The sequence below is a fragment of the Xiphias gladius genome, chromosome 10 (genome assembly GCF_016859285.1).
Source record: "Xiphias gladius isolate SHS-SW01 ecotype Sanya breed wild chromosome 10, ASM1685928v1, whole genome shotgun sequence".
In the NCBI taxonomy this organism is placed as follows: domain Eukaryota; kingdom Metazoa; phylum Chordata; class Actinopteri; order Istiophoriformes; family Xiphiidae; genus Xiphias; species Xiphias gladius.
The window spans coordinates 22,677,036-22,694,475 of record NC_053409.1 but is presented as its reverse complement, the minus strand read 5'-3'; the positions used below and the strand labels follow the sequence as shown (position 1 = coordinate 22,694,475).

At 41.9% G+C, this 17,440-nt stretch overlaps 2 protein-coding genes across 7 annotated transcripts in view; one reads left to right on the top strand and one right to left on the bottom strand.

The window, feature by feature from the left end:
* The window catches only part of alms1 (ALMS1 centrosome and basal body associated protein), a 21,279-nt gene extending 9,700 nt beyond the window's left edge, over positions 1 to 11,579 (top strand). Inside the window, exons 9-19 of one of the 2 annotated variants that reach the window (XM_040138046.1) lie at positions 220 to 1,315; positions 1,947 to 2,066; positions 4,567 to 4,722; positions 5,022 to 6,058; positions 6,563 to 6,680; positions 7,898 to 8,113; positions 8,305 to 8,576; positions 8,920 to 9,085; positions 9,355 to 9,412; positions 10,110 to 10,209; positions 10,529 to 11,579. In XM_040138046.1, coding sequence (XP_039993980.1) covers positions 220 to 1,315; positions 1,947 to 2,066; positions 4,567 to 4,722; positions 5,022 to 6,058; positions 6,563 to 6,680; positions 7,898 to 8,113; positions 8,305 to 8,576; positions 8,920 to 9,085; positions 9,355 to 9,412; positions 10,110 to 10,209; positions 10,529 to 10,609 — 3,420 coding nt within the window. In that variant the 3' untranslated portion in view covers positions 10,610 to 11,579. Of the gene's footprint in view, positions 1 to 219; positions 1,316 to 1,943; positions 2,067 to 4,566; positions 4,723 to 5,021; positions 6,059 to 6,562; positions 6,681 to 7,897; positions 8,114 to 8,304; positions 8,577 to 8,919; positions 9,086 to 9,354; positions 9,413 to 10,109; positions 10,210 to 10,528 lie in introns of both variants that reach the window. The other variant, XM_040138045.1, reaches the window with a different exon arrangement.
* Positions 11,580 to 12,597: 1,018 nt separating this feature from the next.
* dctn1b (dynactin 1b) overlaps positions 12,598 to 17,440 on the bottom strand; it is a 49,440-nt gene continuing 44,597 nt past the window's right edge. For all 5 annotated transcript variants that reach the window (XM_040138048.1, XM_040138050.1, XM_040138049.1 and 2 more), the window contains 5 exons: positions 15,944 to 16,071; positions 15,277 to 15,463; positions 14,582 to 14,655; positions 14,272 to 14,361; positions 12,598 to 13,353 (listed from right to left, as the gene is read on the bottom strand). In XM_040138048.1, coding sequence (XP_039993982.1) covers positions 13,216 to 13,353; positions 14,272 to 14,361; positions 14,582 to 14,655; positions 15,277 to 15,463; positions 15,944 to 16,071 — 617 coding nt within the window. In that variant the 3' untranslated portion in view covers positions 12,598 to 13,215. The remainder of the gene's footprint in view (positions 13,354 to 14,271; positions 14,362 to 14,581; positions 14,656 to 15,276; positions 15,464 to 15,943; positions 16,072 to 17,440) is intronic.

Below are 17,440 nucleotides of genomic sequence, written 5' to 3'. Positions count from 1 at the left end.
AAAGTCTGACTTTGAAGATTGATTGTTGCATTGCCTTATCCGTGCATGTCAGACCTTTGGACAAACTGTTCCCAGTTTTGATTCCAGGGTTGGTTGCAGTGCTGAAACATTTTGATTGAATCTTTTTGGTGGATGAATTAGTTCACAGGATAAGGTAAACTAGGACTTTGCCCGGTTTCAAAGTTCGACACAGACTATTGTTTTTGTTTCTCCTTCCAGAGCCAGTTGAGCACAGATACAGAAAGCAGTGCAGCGTCCAGTGTTACAGTCCCAAGGGGGCAGGATCCACCTCAGTCTGCAGAGACATTCACCGCCCCCCGTGATACAAACAACCAGCTGTTCCAGCCCCTGCAAGGCCTCAGTACGAACCTCTCTGACTCTGGCGTGCAGCTTCATAACCCTCTTCATTCTGGCCTAGAAGCTCAAGTATGGGAGATTGCTGCCAGAGAAGGAGTAATCCTCCCTAGAACAACCCCTCGGGCCCTCACATCCATCACCATCGCCACCCGCAGGCGCTCCACCTCCCCCTCTCCCTCTACGTCACCCGTACCACCCATAAGTCCAGCCCCGGAGCCACTCCACCTGACTGAGCTCTCCACAGGAGCAGTTGGACATCCTGAAGCTCACAGGCCCCCTACTCAGAATGAAGAGGATAAGACAACCAGAGAGCCAGCATCAGTGTTTGAACCGGGCAGTAGTCTCTACACCAGAAAACAAAGCCTAAATTCTCAGTTAATGTCAGGAAATCAGAAGAGGAAAGATGCTGTAGGAGGCCAGTTTGAAGAACCTCCTCCACCCTCACAGGGTTTCAATAGAGAGGATAAGAATATCAAAGATGACAACACACAATCTTTTCAGCGACATGAGTTATCCCTAGAGGACAGCTCTGTTTCTGGTGCTCATGGAGTTGAAAAAACCATAGTCTCCTCCACCTCTGAATCCCCCACTACGACAGGTCACGTCTCGCATGTCCATCTCACTTTGTCCCCCAAAGCCACCGATCACAGCTTGTCCGCTGCTGTGCACTCCAGTGATGCTGATGCTGTTACGGGGCTGCCACGTAGAGAATTTGTTCCCCTCAGACGCTCTTCATCTGCTGCCACCAGTCCAGACGAAGGTGTTGGTTTGGGCAGTCCACCAGAGTGGTTTGATACCAGACAGCCAAAAAAACAGCGGGGACATGAAAGAGTAGACATCTCCACCCTGTTTAAAACCGTTGTACCTCAGGGAAGAACCACCCCCGCATCCAAAAAATCCTTTACACCACGTCACAGACTTGAAGTTTCCAAAAGACCCTTAACTACTGAATCACCAGGTAGGCTTGCAATGAAAAGAACCTGCGTATAATATGAGAATACTATGATATAAAAACGTTTCTCCTCATTTACTTTGTCTTGTCTTGTAGCAGCAGTATTATGACACACAATGAAAGAAAAGAAATTTTTTTTGCATGATCAATTAATCTGTAGATATTTTTTTTATGGTTAATTAATTCTATCTACAGTCTTTAAAATTACAGCAAATAGTAAAAAAATGCCTGACGGGAGTTCCCAGAGCCCAAGGTTATGTCGCTGAATTGCTTGATTTGCCAGACCAACAGTCCAAAACCCAAAGCTACTCCATCTACAGTGATTGTAAAACAGAAGAGCAGAAACCAGCACATTTTTAGACGTTGGAACCAGAGAATCAAATGATTATCAAAATTGTTGATTCATTTTTTTTGTCAGTTGATTAATAAAGTAATAATTTCAGCACTAACTAAAAACAAGAGTAGTTAATAGTGTAACACATCAGGAGAAAAAACTGAAATAGCTGTTTCTGTAAAATATCTGAAGTCAGGGTACATATTCTAATAAGAAAAAACTGTCATTGAAGTAGTTTATTCTAAGTATCTGTGGCAGTTAGATGGATTTTTATGTGCCCTCTCACTCATCCTCCTACGGCAGTGCCCGTCCTGTTGCCTTATAAACCCCGCGGTAGCGAGGAGCTCTTCTACGTCCCTCAAACAGAAGCTGATGTCTCCTCAACAAGCCCTTCTGACACCACCATGGAGAGCTCACACACAGGTACGTCAAATTTTTATTTAGCTGGTGTGCTGGAGTTTCATGGGATAGAGACTCGTACCACAAATCAACATCCCACTTTCTTGTCTGCCTGTAGACCTTTTGTTGCATGACATCTCCCTCACTCTCCCCACAGTTCCTGTCTGGCCCTCTACTGTATACTGTCAAAGGCTTAAAAATAATCTTTAAAAACAATGATTTCTCTCGGGAACAGTGTCAGTTGGGCATGGTTTCCACTCCATTTCAGTTACAAATAAACTAATGAACACACATTTCACATGGCTTGTCAAGGCTGATTTCAGATAGAAAAGATACTGTACTGTCGATTACTCAATTAGTCAGTTGACAAAAAATTAACCTGCAATTATTTTTATAATTGATTAATCGTTTATTTTTTTAAGCAAAAATGCCAAAAATTTGAACAAGGTTCCTCAAATGGGAGAATTTGATGTGTAAATTTCCTCCGCAAAGGTTGTTATGTTTTCACTCGTCTGTTTTCGTTGGTTGGTTTGTTGGTTTATGCAGGAATACGCAAAAAGTACTGAGCTGATTTGCACTGAAATTGGTGGAGGGATGGGGCATGGACCAGTGAAGAACTCATTAAGTTTTCTGGCAGATCTGGATCAATTACTATGAATTTGAATTTTTTTTTCTCTGAAGTCTGGTTTATGTTGTTTTACATTCGCTCCGCCGGAGTTACGCGCTCTGAGTGTCATTCTAGTTCGTCATGTGAAAGTGACCTGAATGACTTTGGACTGTCAGTGGAATAAAACAAGCTATAAAAATAGATCATCTTCGGCTGTTGGAAGTTTTAATGGCAACTGACATTTTATAAACAAAGCAGTTAACTGGTTGATCGAGGAAAATAATCTGCAGATGAATTGATAATGAAAATAATCATGTGTTGCCGCCTAGTCTCAGTTAATACTTGCTGCTGTGAAAAGATTCAATTAGAGTTTACAAGTTTACTGCAGCGTTTTCACTTCCTGGTGCTGTTTGATTATCAGCTGATAGAGATTCAGTGTCATGTGTCATGTTGTGTCCATATAGAACACACCCATTAAACATTCACAGTGCTGTTGATCCAAGTTAACCCTTGGATTTAATAACTGGTCGAGCCTCTTCTGGCAGCAATACGTTCAGGAGGAATGTTGGACCATTGTTCCTTTTATAGAGCTGCTTCAACTAAGGCATACTCACAAGATGTCTGTTGTAAACAGCATTCTTCAGATCATTCCACAACATCTCTATTGCTTTGAGGTCTGGGGAACTCCAAAATGCAGATTTTCTTTGTTTGAAGTCATTCTGGAGTAGACTTACTTTGTTGTTGGTCGTTGTCCTGCTGCATCACCCAGCTTCAACTGAGCTTCAGCTGGCGGACAGCCACCCTGACATTATCCTGTACCCTGATGCAGCCATGCACCATGATTTACACATGACAGACTCATGAACAAAAATGTTAACCAGCTCCAATGAGTAATTTAAGGTTTTACCTCATTGAGCATTCTGCATTGTACCTTTTTGGAATCATCTTAGCTGAAGCCACAGTATTAAATCGTCTCCATTTATAGACAGTTAGTTTTACTATGGACTAAAGCATATCTGAACTCTTTGAAATTACACTGTAACCCTTCCCAGCTTTATACAAATCAGCAGCTCTCGATCCTAATTCATCGAGGTCTCTCTTTTGCAAGGCCTGGTTCACATCAGCAGATGCTTCTTGTGAATAGCAAACTCAAAATGTTGAGTCGCTTGTTATAAGTCAAAGTAGCTCTAACCCACACCTCCAGTCTTGTTTCATTGTCTGGACTCATTACATTTACTTACTCCTGACTCCACTTAGCTTTTGTTAATGTCATTAGCTGAGGGGTTTACATACATTTCCAACCTACATGGAATGTTTGAATGATGTGTTCGGTATAGGACAAGAACAATACAAGGATTTGTGAGTTATTTGTTGAGATGGGTTGTGTTTGTTCAACGTTGGAACGTAGATAAAGATGTATGTTTTAAGACAAATTTATACATAAATGCAGATTATGACAGGGTTTACTCCCTTTTTCTTTCCCCTGTATGTAAATTTGGTCTTGGAAAATAACTGGACAACTAAAACTGTCTGAACTCAAACAAAAAAAAAAGCAAATTAGAAATTAAGGAATTTGAGTCCAGAGAATTGAATTGGCAGTTGAATTTGTGATGAATGAGGAGGCTCTGCTCTCATTTCCCCAGTGCCTGTATGGGTCACAGCTGGTGTATTGTAACGTACACCAGGCAGCACATTGATTATTCATGTTCAGGGGCTGGGTGAGACAAAGGCAGAGCTGGGGCCCCAGTAGAGAGACAGAGGGGGAGGGGGCTGTAGATTCCGTCTCTTCGAACATCTTCTGTTCATCTCTGGCTCAAAATGAAGGATTTTGGTCACGTTTCCAGCAGTGTTATTTATCTGTTATCTCAGAAATGAAGACAATGGGGGTTTAACAAACCACTCTTGAATTCTGACCAGGCTCGGACGACGCTGTGCCCCCACGCTTCGGCAGTGATGTCCTCGGGCACCAGGACCCGGGTTTGGACCGTGGAGTAACCATCAGACATACAGAGGGCATCTACAGCAAAAGGTTGAAAACAGCCACCTTCAAAATGCAAGAACCTGGACACAGAGGTATGCTGACCATACAAACTGACAGTATGGCTGTGACAACAAATCTTGGGTATTAAGGCGTGTTGTGTTAAATGCATGCGTAAAACAGGACTGTTTTGTGTCTGGAAAAACAGCTTGTACTTGGTGGTCTGTCATTTTTTTGTTTGTTTTTTAAATTGACTTAATGTGTGCTTTTGTCTGTACAGCTTTGCCTTGCTTTTCTGTATCTTTTGTGTATGTACAGCAGTCATTAATATGTTGTTTGTTTGTCTGATCCACATGCAGTCTTAACACCTGCTGTTATGTCTCTTTCATCATAGATGCCTCTGTGACGGCAGATAAAAGCTCACAAACAGGTGTGAGCCAAACTCCAAAGCCTCCTTCCCAGGTATCCGATGCCTTTACCAAAATGCCTTTATCGAAGAACAGAGCGGCCTTCGAGAGAGACCAGGGGTCCAGCCCAGTTCAGCTTCTTCGTTATGATCAACCGGAGTCAAGCTGTGAGAGATTTCGGCCAGTTCATGTGGAAATGGACTATGACACGGCGAGCCGTCGCCTGGACCAAAGCTTTGCCCCTCAAAAAGGAGGAGAGCGTGACCAGCAGAGGAAGCACCCTGACATCCCTCACCCCACCTCGCAGCAGAGCAACAGCAGTCTGGACCAGCTGTGGCAGATGCTCTGTGATCAGTGGACCCTTGAGGAGTCCCGTCCAACCAGTGACAGAGAGGCATCGCTGCTGGAGCGGCTAGAGTGCCTGTCTCGTCTTATTCATAGCACGAGGGGAACTAACATGTCAGAAATGCAGCAGGAGGAATATCGTGATCCTCACACCACAAGACAGAAGCTAGGAAGGAGGGGAGAAGATGCTGCAAGGGGAGAAAGACGGCAGGATATCAGAGAGGGTAAAAGGAGTTTACGAGGTGAGGCCAGAGAAACGGAGGGGAAAGTTGGAGGAAGTAGAAAGTTTGATGATAAACCTCCGATCCCTCGTCAGGCCTGGATGCAGAAGCTGCAGGCACAGCGAACATCTCGACCTCCAGACGAGGACAGTCACTCCTCCTTCAACTCCAGCCTCTCCCACAGCTCCTCCCAGAGTCAGCACCTCTGTCCCGCAGACAGAGACGAGTCGGAGACCTTGTCCACCGTGTCCGGCTCCATGTCCACCGTCGACACGGCCCGGCTTATTCGAGCCTTCGGCGCCCACAGAGTACAGCACCTGAAAAGCAGCTCCAGCCTCAGTAAACTTTACAACACCATCAACAAGCAGAAAGAAGGGAGGGAACAGAGGAGAGGAAGAAACAAAGACCCTTCACACATTATCACACCATCAGAGACCACCGGCACTGATGGATCCACAGTATGTACTGCAAAGTACTGTCTGTTTTCCCTGTTCTGAAGTAGAGAAAAAAGTAGAAAAAAAAGTAGATTTAATTACAGATGTGCTTTATATTCCAAGTGAATGAACAGGGGTTCTTCTGGTCTTGTCAACCCCTCAATGTATATGGTTTTGTGAAGCCAGAATATAAAAATATTATTTAAAAAAACAAAAAACAAAACTAAAGGCTTGAAATTCATTAGAACAGACCTTTATTTCTTTTATAAGGATCAACTCTTCTTGGTGTAGGAAAAAGTTATGAATTTACCAGAATTTCTTGACTGACAAGATCATCTGTCAAAAAGTGCAGCCTCTATGTCTTGCATTTTTTTTTTTTTTTTTAATCAATTTTGAGCTTCGAAATTTCTCCAAAAGGAAAATACAAAGATGTACGAGCAAAGAACAACCTGACACACAAATATAGTAACTGATGATTACAAGTACTGAACAGCTCTAAACTTTTAATGTCGTTGCGTTGCCCTTCAGGTTGCTACTGATTCTGCAACGTCAACCAGCACTTCCACCCTCCCATCACATCGTGGACCGCCCAAGACTCTGGCAGCAAAGAAGGCTGTTAAAATGGTCAGCAAAAGCATCCAAACAGGTCAGTCCGACAAGAGGTTACTGATGAATACTCAATGATTTGTCTTTTGTGTGTGTGTGTGTGTGTGTGTGTGTGTGTGTGTGTGTGTGTGTGTGTGTGTGTGTGTGTGTGTGTGTGTGTGTGTGTGTGTGTGTGTGTGTGAGAGAGAGAGAAATGTTTAACCACCTATCACACAGAGAGTAAACTCTTTCATAAACACTCTACACGAGAGTCCAGACACCCCCATTAAAATAATGTACCCAAAATAAAAAGGTTATTCTGCAACAATTTTGATTTCAGTCGCAACCAAAAACCAGTCACAGCGAAAAAGACTAAGAGATACTGAACCAAAGTTACAGAGGCACAAACATGGTAGACATGGAAATAGGGTTTCAGTTTTTTATTTTTTATTTTTTTTGTTTGGGCATAACAAAGGGAGTATAAGGCCTGTAGCAGGACCTTCTGTGTGGAAAACACTCTGGAGCCATAGTCACAAGTCTGAACCAATTCTGTGTCAACAGCTGTTGCAGTGATGCAGGATCCTAAAATGCTTTACACAGATAGAATCAGGAGACTAGGAGCTTTCAAACAACGTATCATTTGTCCAGGTTGTGTTAAGGTTGAGTCCAGCACAGACCAAAACACGCCTAAAGTAGCGCTGCCAGGGTCAAATCCTCCCGTATGGGTGGGACGGTGCATTTTTAAACAAAGAATGAAGAATTTTCTCTTGTACAAGTGTGACAGGAAATTTTACCATTTAAGGCAAAATGTAAACCCCACATTTGTGCAGCTTCTCCAGGTATGTTTTTAGTTTTCATTCTGTTCATCATGTTCATACTCTCACTCTTGACACTGTTACACCAGTAATTCTTGGCAGCTTGACACAGGATTCGTTTCTGCTCTAAAGACATCAGGAGCCGCTTTCCCCTTGTTTTTTCTTTTTCAGCCATTTATTTATTTTGAAACACATTACGTCCGGACCCAATACTATGAATTTGAATTTTTTTCCCCTGAGTGCATTTTCTAGTTTATTTATGGGGTCAATGCACATAACTCGTATAACAGTGACATTTGAACACCACCATTGTAAATGTGACAGGGTCAGCTCAACGGCTAATTTCCACCTGAAACCCCAACCACTGCCAAATGGATAACAAATCTCAATACTTTACATGGTAAGGTTGCAATGAGAGTCATTCTTTAAAAAAAACTTCACACTGTTTTTCCTTCTTCCGCAGGTGACTTGGAGATTGTTAATAATGGGACTCGCCGCCACACCAGAGATGTTGGAACCACGTTCCCCTCTCCTCATGAAACCAGAGCTTCCGGGCAGATTTCATCATCTTTATCCCATGAAGAGAGAGGGAGAGGAGGACAGAGGAGCCCCTCAAAAAATCAGCCCTTGCAAAAGCAGAGAAAGAGCAAGTGGAGCCCATCAAAGCCCTACCCTGGAGGTATGTCAACTTGTATTGTTATGGAAATGGTAACTTTCAGTTGTTTTTTTATTAACCGTGTCAAGTTTCTATTATCTTAACTGTCTCATTCTGTTTTCCTTTTTTAACGGTTCAGGTCTTGTTAAATGCCGGAATAAAACCAAACTGCTGTACTGATTTTGGCCGGTGTGAATTTCCCTGGTCTCTTGCAGGTGTTTCTTGGTTCATCTCTGCTGACGACCTGAGATCAGAGGCGAGGAAGGAGAACCAGCAAGAGTCGTCGTCGTCGTCGCTGACGACGCGGAGGCCGAGCACCGCTTGGTTTGAACCGTACAGCAGAACACATCCTTGGAGAGAACCGCTCAGACAGAGACAAGTCCATGAAGACAGAAACAAACAGTCTAACCTCATATTTCATGCTGAGCCTGATCCAGATCCTAGAACCAAAACAATGTCCTCCGGTCTGGCACGCATGTCTCTCCAGGTTGGTTTGTGTTCTTGCATTCTAGGGGCATTTCATACCTTTTTTTCAATTCGAGAGTTGACAGTAGAGAGATGACAGGAAATTAGGGTGGAGCGATAGGAAAGGACATGCAACAAAAAGTTTGTGGTTCACGGTCAGTTCTTTTAAACCCCATGCTTGGAAAATGAAGGAAATGATTAGATGTCCAACCTGATATAGGTTTTGAATTTTACCACCATAAATGACCTGTCAAAGACAAAGTTAAAAAAAAAAATAGCAGTAAATGGTGCCCTTTTAAAACCGGTAAGTATTATCTCTTGCTGTAGTTAAGATTAGCAGTTAATGCTCCTCTTCAATCCCGCAGGAGGCTCTGGAGATGCGACGTCCAGAGTTCATCTCTCAGTCCACACAGAGGGTGAAGCGTCTGGCGCTGCAGGTGGAGGAGAGGAAGCTACAGACGTTCTTCACCAGAGAGAGAGATGAGCTCTTCAACCAGCCCGGAGGACCGGAGGGGCTGCCGAAGCCCGCAGGTACCCAGCAACAGACACTAGAAGAGGAAATGCTGCTTGTGAAGTCGACACTGAAGTGTTGCATCGAATCTGCTGGATGTTGCCTCTGAAAGTGTCTTTATATTTTTACCCCTTAACTGGGGTTGGTGTTTGTCTGTGCAGTCATCAAGTCTTTTATCCCGTTTCTGGCTGAGAATCAAAGGTTTTTAGAAACTGTCCTTTTTTATTAGAAGCAACTAAATGTGTTGTTTTAATCCCTGTACTAATTGGTTGGTTAACTTTCCATTAAGGCCCTGCTCTGCTCAGGAGGGCTGTTCCCAGGAAGGAGATGATCCAGAGGTCCAAACAGTAAGTTTTTCCATTTGCTGTTCTGGATATAATATTTAATTAAAATAGGAAATAATTGGAAAGGACTTGCTGTTTTAACGCAGCCTAGTTTTGTAAATTTTCCATCCATTCCACAGGCATAATACTTATCTTATTATCTCCAAGTCTTCCCTCATTAACATGCAAATCTATGCAGAAAGGTGCTGTAAAATCTGCTCAGATCACCTGCTCCGTATGGAGTACCTGCGGTACTGTGAGCTTCGCAGACGCCGGCCTGATTAACATAACGACACCATGTGTAGCATGTGCCACGGTGGTGGGACATAAAAATGGAACAGTGCATTGTACTTTATAAGCTTTCATCAAACTTGAAATGCCCAACTAACCTATTGGCTATAAACATCACCGTAAGACTGCTTATCTGCATTTAATCAGACTTGATTCAACAGCATTGATATTTCTGCGATTTTTACATTTACTTTGACATGGCCACACACTCAACACTGAAATACTAAGCTTGTGGTCACAGGTGCAGATGTAGCAGCAGATGAATTGCATGAAATCTTTGGTGTTTTGACAGTATTGTGATATGCAGTTCTACGCTCGAGACCGACTTCAATGTCAGCTGTCAAAAATAAAGAGTACATTGGAAAAACTGTGCTTCAGCGGTTTTGTTTGGGATTTCGGCCTATGTCTTATAACATGTTCCTTCCGCCAGGATCTATGAGACTCTGCCGGAGGTGCAGAGGAGGAGAGAGGAAGAAAGAAGGAAAGCAGAGTACAGATCTTACCGGCTGAATGCCCAACGCTACAACAAGGTAACACTAACACAAAGAACGCTCCTTAATCCCCTCCCCTTAATTAATCTGACACAGTTGAGAGAGAGATGCTGAATTTATTTTAAGCATGGAAGAGAAACTCGAGTAGGGAAGCTCAATTTAAAAACACCTTTTTATCAAAGTGGCTGGCAGATGTTTTGACCAACAGCAGTGAAAATATTTGACTGGAGCTCATTTCCTGTGCTGTTCTTAAACATGGCTTGTGTTTGAATGTTGCAGAGCAAAGAAAAACTAATTTATACACACTGAACAAAAGTCAAAAACTTATAATTTTTTCCCTTTTTTATAAATTTTTCAGAGAATCACCGACCGTGTCTTGGGCAGACGAACAGCGTGGCGATGGTCAAGCAGACCAGGAAAACCTTTTACTGTAAATTAAATCAGTGACATGAATTTTTTTTTAACAACTTTAAGAGCAAAACTATCTAATTTAACTAAATATAGTTTTATTTATCAGTGAATATTTTTTTTAATTGGGATTTTAAAGATTATGTTAAAAAGTAGATTTCTACTCATGAACAGTAGCATCACTGACATGTTTGACTTTTACACTTAAGAGACCAGTAGATTGTTTTTGTTGGTTTCACTAAAGAATGTGTTTTAATGTAAAAATAAACAAGGTTTCTGCGGATTCTTTAACATTTTCTCTAAGTTCCTTGTTCTGATTAGGGACAGAAATCTGACAAAGATGCACCGGCTTTAATGTCTTTATTGATCAGTTATCGGTTGTGCAAGAGCAGAAAGCCACATGAGTAAAAGGTAAGAGAAGTTAGCTGCAGATTCAGTACATCAGCTGCTCACTGAGAGCACAGATAAACAACATAATGAATAAATAAGAAACATCTGCTTTTCCCTCAAACTACAGTTACGTAGATGCACTATGCCCACTAATTCATGACAAAATAATACTTCAAGTTACGACAGAACTGTGTAAACATAGTCTAACAAATTCGTTAAATAAAACAATTAGCATGGATTAATCAACTAAAAGCCTTTTCATATCAGCCATGGCAAACGTGGTGAAGAGAAACAAAGATTCTTTGGCAAAGATGTAGTTTTGCTTTAAACGAGGTTTGGTTGAAACAAATGAAAAATAAGGCAGGTGACCGCTCTTTACCACAAGGCTCTCAGCAGGTTTAAGGCTCGGACAAAGTGTAAGTCTGAAACGGCAACAGGAATCTCAGCAGAACAAGGCTAATACAGTCGTTTGGATTGTTGTAGTTCAGTACCTTTACCAATATAACCAGTGTGTCGTCTATACCAAGCATGTAAAAGTAAACAGTAACAACTTACACCACACATGTAATAAATACTAAATAATTTAAACCATATAATGTTTTATCTGACTAAAGTGCAGTCAAGTTGTTTTTAAATAAACATGATAAATCTACAAAAGAATTTCAGTCGCGTTTTTACGCAGTAAATTCCCTCGAGATTAATCTGCTTCTCTTGTTCACAGGGTTTTTAATGAAACCGCAGAGGAAAATACAAAACCCTGAATGCACACTGCAGTTTGCTTGCATGTAACTTCATGTAGTTTTTGTCATCTGTGGATCGTTGGTGCAGGAGTAAAGTAACATCCAAGTAAAGCTAATGTGCAGGATTTTGTTCTCCTCTATGGTTTCCTCTGTCACTCAAAACTTGTTAAATGTGCGAAAAGTCTCTTTGATCAAACCACAGTAAAACGCCCACTACTTTAAATGGACAATTCTATTTTTTCTAAGTCACTTAATTCTTTTTTTTTTAAGTCTCTTTCCCTTTTAGACAGTCAAGTTATAAAAATGGAGCACACGACAGCGACACCTGATTTAAAATTTACAACACAGTCACGATCCTCGGTATCCTGTGTAGCATTTAACAGTAGTGCCGACAGTTTAACACAGAAACGCGGAGCGACATCCAATGTTTCGTCCTAATATAAACCACACTCTGCAGGTTTCCACACTAGGGCCAAAAAGGAGGCTGATAAATACTCGACAGCAACAGGAAAGTGTTGAGTGAATCTGGGCAGCATGCAGCGGTGCGCTTTAAAGTATCTCTTCTACTTTTTTTTTTTTCTGGTCATAAAAACGGGATTCAGACCTTTTTAAGTTGCGATGGCGCCAGCAGGGCTGTAGTCAAGAGCGCAGCAGTCCTAAAACGAGTCACTACGAAAACCAAGTCGAGTTGAATTTGATTTCGATTTTTGGATCAGTAACGGGACAAGAAAAATGCTCCAAATGCCCTAAAGTAGCTGTTTAAGTCTCTGAAGTTGAAGGTTTTACATAAAGAAAAAAGGAGACAGCTGATAGTGGCACAACCACTAAAATAAATGTACTGCTTTTCTGGTCTTAAGGGGACTTTGCTCTAAAAATTTTTTTTTTTTTTAAGAAATTAACAACTGTAGTTAGGCCTACAAGCAGTGAATGTTTTTTAATCAAGAATGAATCTCCTGATTATTCTCTTGATCAATTGTTTTGTTGATAAAATGTTAGAAGATAGTTAAAAAAAAATTCCCGTTAGAATTTCCTGCAGTCTACAGTGGCATCTTCAGATTACTGTCACATGACGGAGAGAGAAGCAGCAATCAGTGAAAGATCGGAAGTCTGAATAAATCATCAAAATAACCACCAATAAATTCTCTGTAGGTTGACTAATCGATTAATCCACCAACCATTTTGTCCCTAATCGTAGTCCTCACCCAAATTGGTTGAGACCAAGACAGGGCAGTGTCAAAACAGGCTCGAGACCAAGATGTCCTCGATATCCAAAATCGGGAGTGATCCTGAGACGAGCCTGGTCTCAGATTACAGCCCTGACGGTCCGTGATCAACTTGCATCTCAAAGAAGAGGAAGGTCTTTTCCTGCAGGTCGAACTCTCACCACTGGTGACTTTGAGTACCTCCTGGTTTGACTTGTTTTGGCCCTGGAGTGGAGACAAAGCTGATGTTCGGGGGCGGGGGCGGGGTGTTGGTGCAGCAGGCAGGATCGCGGGGCAGGTGAAGTCTAAGTCCGCAGCAGACTGTGAACCCTCTGCAGCTGAGACTGTGACAGGACGAGGCGGTGGACCTGCTCGTGACCGCGGGGACACGGCACCATGACCCGACCCACCAGCACCGTGTCGCCCTGCTTCTCCTCCTTCACCTAAACACAGAAAAATGTCGAGTGTGAGTGTCAGACCTGCTGAGAGATGGTGCAGTGGTGAGTCTCCTTGTCTACATCTAGTGAACGACCAAATCCTGCCAGATCCTTCCCACCTCGGCCTCCCCTACTCTGTGTCCCTCTGAGTCACTGGTCCTTTTTTTGATAAAAAGAAAATAAAATCGCAGGTAGACTCACTACTTGAGGAGCTCCTTCTGAAGGTTTTGCTTTTTACTGAAACACCACATACTGACCAGTGTTTCTCCGACCGAGATGAAATGTAAAAGTCCTCGTTTTCCCTGGTTGAATTCAGAATTGGAATTTTTTAGAAATGAATGTCTGGTCTCTCTTATTCAAAGCTGAACAGTGCACGTGTGAATCCTGGAAGAAATTAAAGTTTGTTTGAGGCTAAAGACTGGACTTCAAAATATGTCATTCTTTGAACCAGAACCATACGAGTATGGTTAAAGTGGTTTTTAAAAAAGTTTACTAACTTTATTTCTACAATCTTCAGATTTCTAGAGCTGTTGCTTTTTCGGAAAAACTGAACTTAATTCTAATTGTCAGCAGAATGAGAGAATGATGCACTAAGACTTCGCTGAACGCACGAAAACCGAATTGAATGTTGGGTTAAATCGGTCGAAACATGTAAATGATTCAGAATAACCCTTAAAAACCTGGACCCAGGGTCTGGTTTACTCCTGTTTTTCACATTAAGTTACCAGTTCAGTATTCCCTGCCAGTCTAACTAATGTGTGCAGTGCGGGTATAAGATGGTGAGGCTGTAATACAGGCTCCAGAATGTCACACAGCTCTACCTATGACCGAGACACCCCAAATCCTTCATAAACCCTCGCCTACGGATCCAAACTCCCTAGAAAGGGCGAAGAAGCTCTGTCTGCGGCGGCGCCTCCACCGTACCTTCACGAACGATGTCGAAGGGAACGTGGCGAAGTCGGACGAGACCCGGGCTCCGGGCTGATGGTTGACGACGTGCTCTGCTACTTCGTCCTGACGGAAGAAGGGGGGGGGGGGAAAGAGGAAATGTGGAGCAGGGAGTTTCAGTCATTACGTAAAGTGAGACCTTCAGGACACAACGTGTGCTGCAGTACGATGACAATTATTCTGTTTGAACCAACTCTTCTAAAATCATTTTTGCAGATCGTTGGTTTATTCCATTGTGGTTTTCAAGCTTTGTCGCATGCAGCGGTTGAAGTGTTCTTGAATGTACCTTCAGTCTGTCCAGAGTGTCACTCAGGGATTGTAGTCTAGCCGTCTGTTCCAGGAGCTGAGCACTAGGTGTCACTGCAGGACAAAACAGTAACCAGCAGTTATTCATTTTTGGTCGTGGGCCTGCTCCGTCTGCCACCTTATAGCTTAGTATTGTCGTTCTGCTTTTCATAAAGCACCGTAGAGAAAGGGATTAACGATCCCAAGAAGTTGTGATTGCAGTTAATTTACGAATATTAATACCGGTTCAGTAACTAACAAACTGAATTATTAAAAGGCACATTGTAAACAAAGTGGCTTAAATTTCATTAGTTTTAATCTGCTAAACCTGAAATTTATTGAAAACTGAAACCAAGTTTTTACATTTCTAAACACAAACTACAAAAATAGAAAGTAAAAATTAAATAAAGCATACAAATAATGGGACTGAAATATAGTTTGTTACTAAAAATAAATTCTTGCCTCAGTCAACTAGTGTCTATTCATTCACACTTTTAATAACTTTTTATAGTACTTTTTTAAAACATTGTTTATAAATTTGTCAAAAGCACACACAAATAATCAATCCGTTTTTAAATTCAAGTGTTAAAACGCAGCAATAAGGTGGTAAAAAGACAAGGAGAGCAAACAGAGAAAATTAAAGCCATGAGTGCTAAAGGACGACAGCAGAAAAGATCTCATCTTTCCGGATCACACCTGGAGATTTCCCGGTGATGTCCACCACCTTGACGTTTGCACTCATCTGCAGCAGCGTCTCCAGGAGCTGGTCGGTCTTGCGGTAGAGCGCGGTAGAGAGCACTTCGGGCCGTCCTCCGTCACTGGAGGGAAGCTTGGTCATGTGGAGAGGAGGCAGGGAGGCGAGCTGAGCGCGCATCCTCTCAGCCTGGGAGGGAAACAACGTCGCGTCAGTAAATGTGACCGGGGTTGGTGGATAATGTCCCACCTTCAGTTCCTCCGGTCTGTGTCAGTCAAGATGTGTTCCTAAGGTTAAAACTATTCTTGACCAGTGTGGGTTATCATGTTTACAGCACGATGGTGGGGGGGGACGATCCAGAGTACGTTAAAGTTCCCGTCAATTTTAGAGTCAAGGATTTGAATTTTCAGGACTCAAATGACAAAGTAAATGAATAAAACCTTCAGTGTCATAACCTCAGGTTGCTTAAGACTGATTTTTGTTTTGTTGCTTTGCTCCATGTACAGATGTTTCAATGCTCAAGGCTCAAAGCTCAAAGAAAAGCTATTTAGGGGACTATATAAAAAAAACTGTCATTGTATTTGCAGATTACTGGACAACAAGTGTCGCTGTCCACTTTATTGACAGAGACTCATCACACAGTTGTCCAGGTGGAGAGACGATTCGTACCTTCAGCCTGTTGTTCTCGTTCTTCAGCTGTTTGATGCAGAGTCTCTGAGCTTCGATCTGCTGCGTCAGCAGAGGAGAGTCGATCACCTGGACTCCTGAACCTGAGCCGACACCGGGCATGAGGTTCGCTGCGGACGAGAACAGGTACACGTTATTATCAAACCTTTGTTTAGTGTTTGCTGAATATTTACCGGCGGTAAACAGTCACGCAGCTTCACTTTGTACAGTTTGGCGCCTTTATGATCTCGGTTTAAATGAAAGACGACACCCGGCTGCTCGCGTCCAAACAACAACAACTGACACATTAAAAATCTGAACGCTGTAGCACACAGCGGTGGATCGTAGCTAAGTGCATGTAACCAGGAGTAATTCCATTCTACGCTTCTTTAGATCTTTGCTCCACCACATTTATCTCCCACATTTATATGTTGCGAGTTACCTCGTAAATTAAGATTTTACATACAGACATATGACGAGCTCATTAATAAGATTCAACAGTTTAAAGTAGCAGAAAGTAGCTTCACCTTAATGAGCTACAATATTAAAATCAGTAATGATAATCAAATATTTTACGATATAACACTGATAGGAGCCACGAGCACTTTCACTACTTTTAAATTTTTGATGCGTTACTGTAAAATAATTTTGCTGTACTTCTACTAAAGTAGAATTTGAATGACGGACTTCGACGGACCTTCAGAAGTGATCGAACCATCATTGTTCAGTTCTTCTTATTCTCTACAGTATTCATCGGTTATTACGGCCAACACGTTTTGTCAAAGCGGACGATCGGTCACAAGGAAAAGTGTTTATTAATTCAACCATTTGATCTTGGTGCCTGTAATTGATTTATACTCAGCAGAGATGTTTAAATATTAAAACCATGCAAGCAGGAGATAATGGACACACCGAAAAATGCAGATTTATGGGATGAATATCAAATTAATAGATATAATCTATATATATAAAACAATTTCAGTCTTTAATAACAGGGTTTCTGCAGGGTTCACAAAGTGAAGTCTTAAATTTAAGACTTAATACCACATAGAATGCATTTTATTTTAATAACGGTTTCACTGTCAGGTATGATAGTAGACTGGGAAAACCGGTTGGGACGATATGGCCCGGAATGATATATTATTACATCACGTTTCTTTCATTACTTCCTAAAGTTATAATTAATCAAGTTAACGACACCTCGACCTGGATAAGCTGCAGAAAATGGATAGAGTTTGTTAACCAAGAATCAGTGGTCCAGTTGTCCTAACAACCCCCAATCGGAAAATGTAACATTTTATTTATAAAATGAACGGAAAAAAATACTTTGGTTAATTAGACTTTTTTTATACCTCCTCCTAAGGCCTTTTTTATCCGGTTATTTATTATCTGAGTAAAACTACATTCAGTCCTTTACAAGACCTGCAGACACCCTGAGTAAAACATGCAGGTAGTAGTCATCTGCTGTTGAATCATGCACAATTAAAACTTTTCCATTAC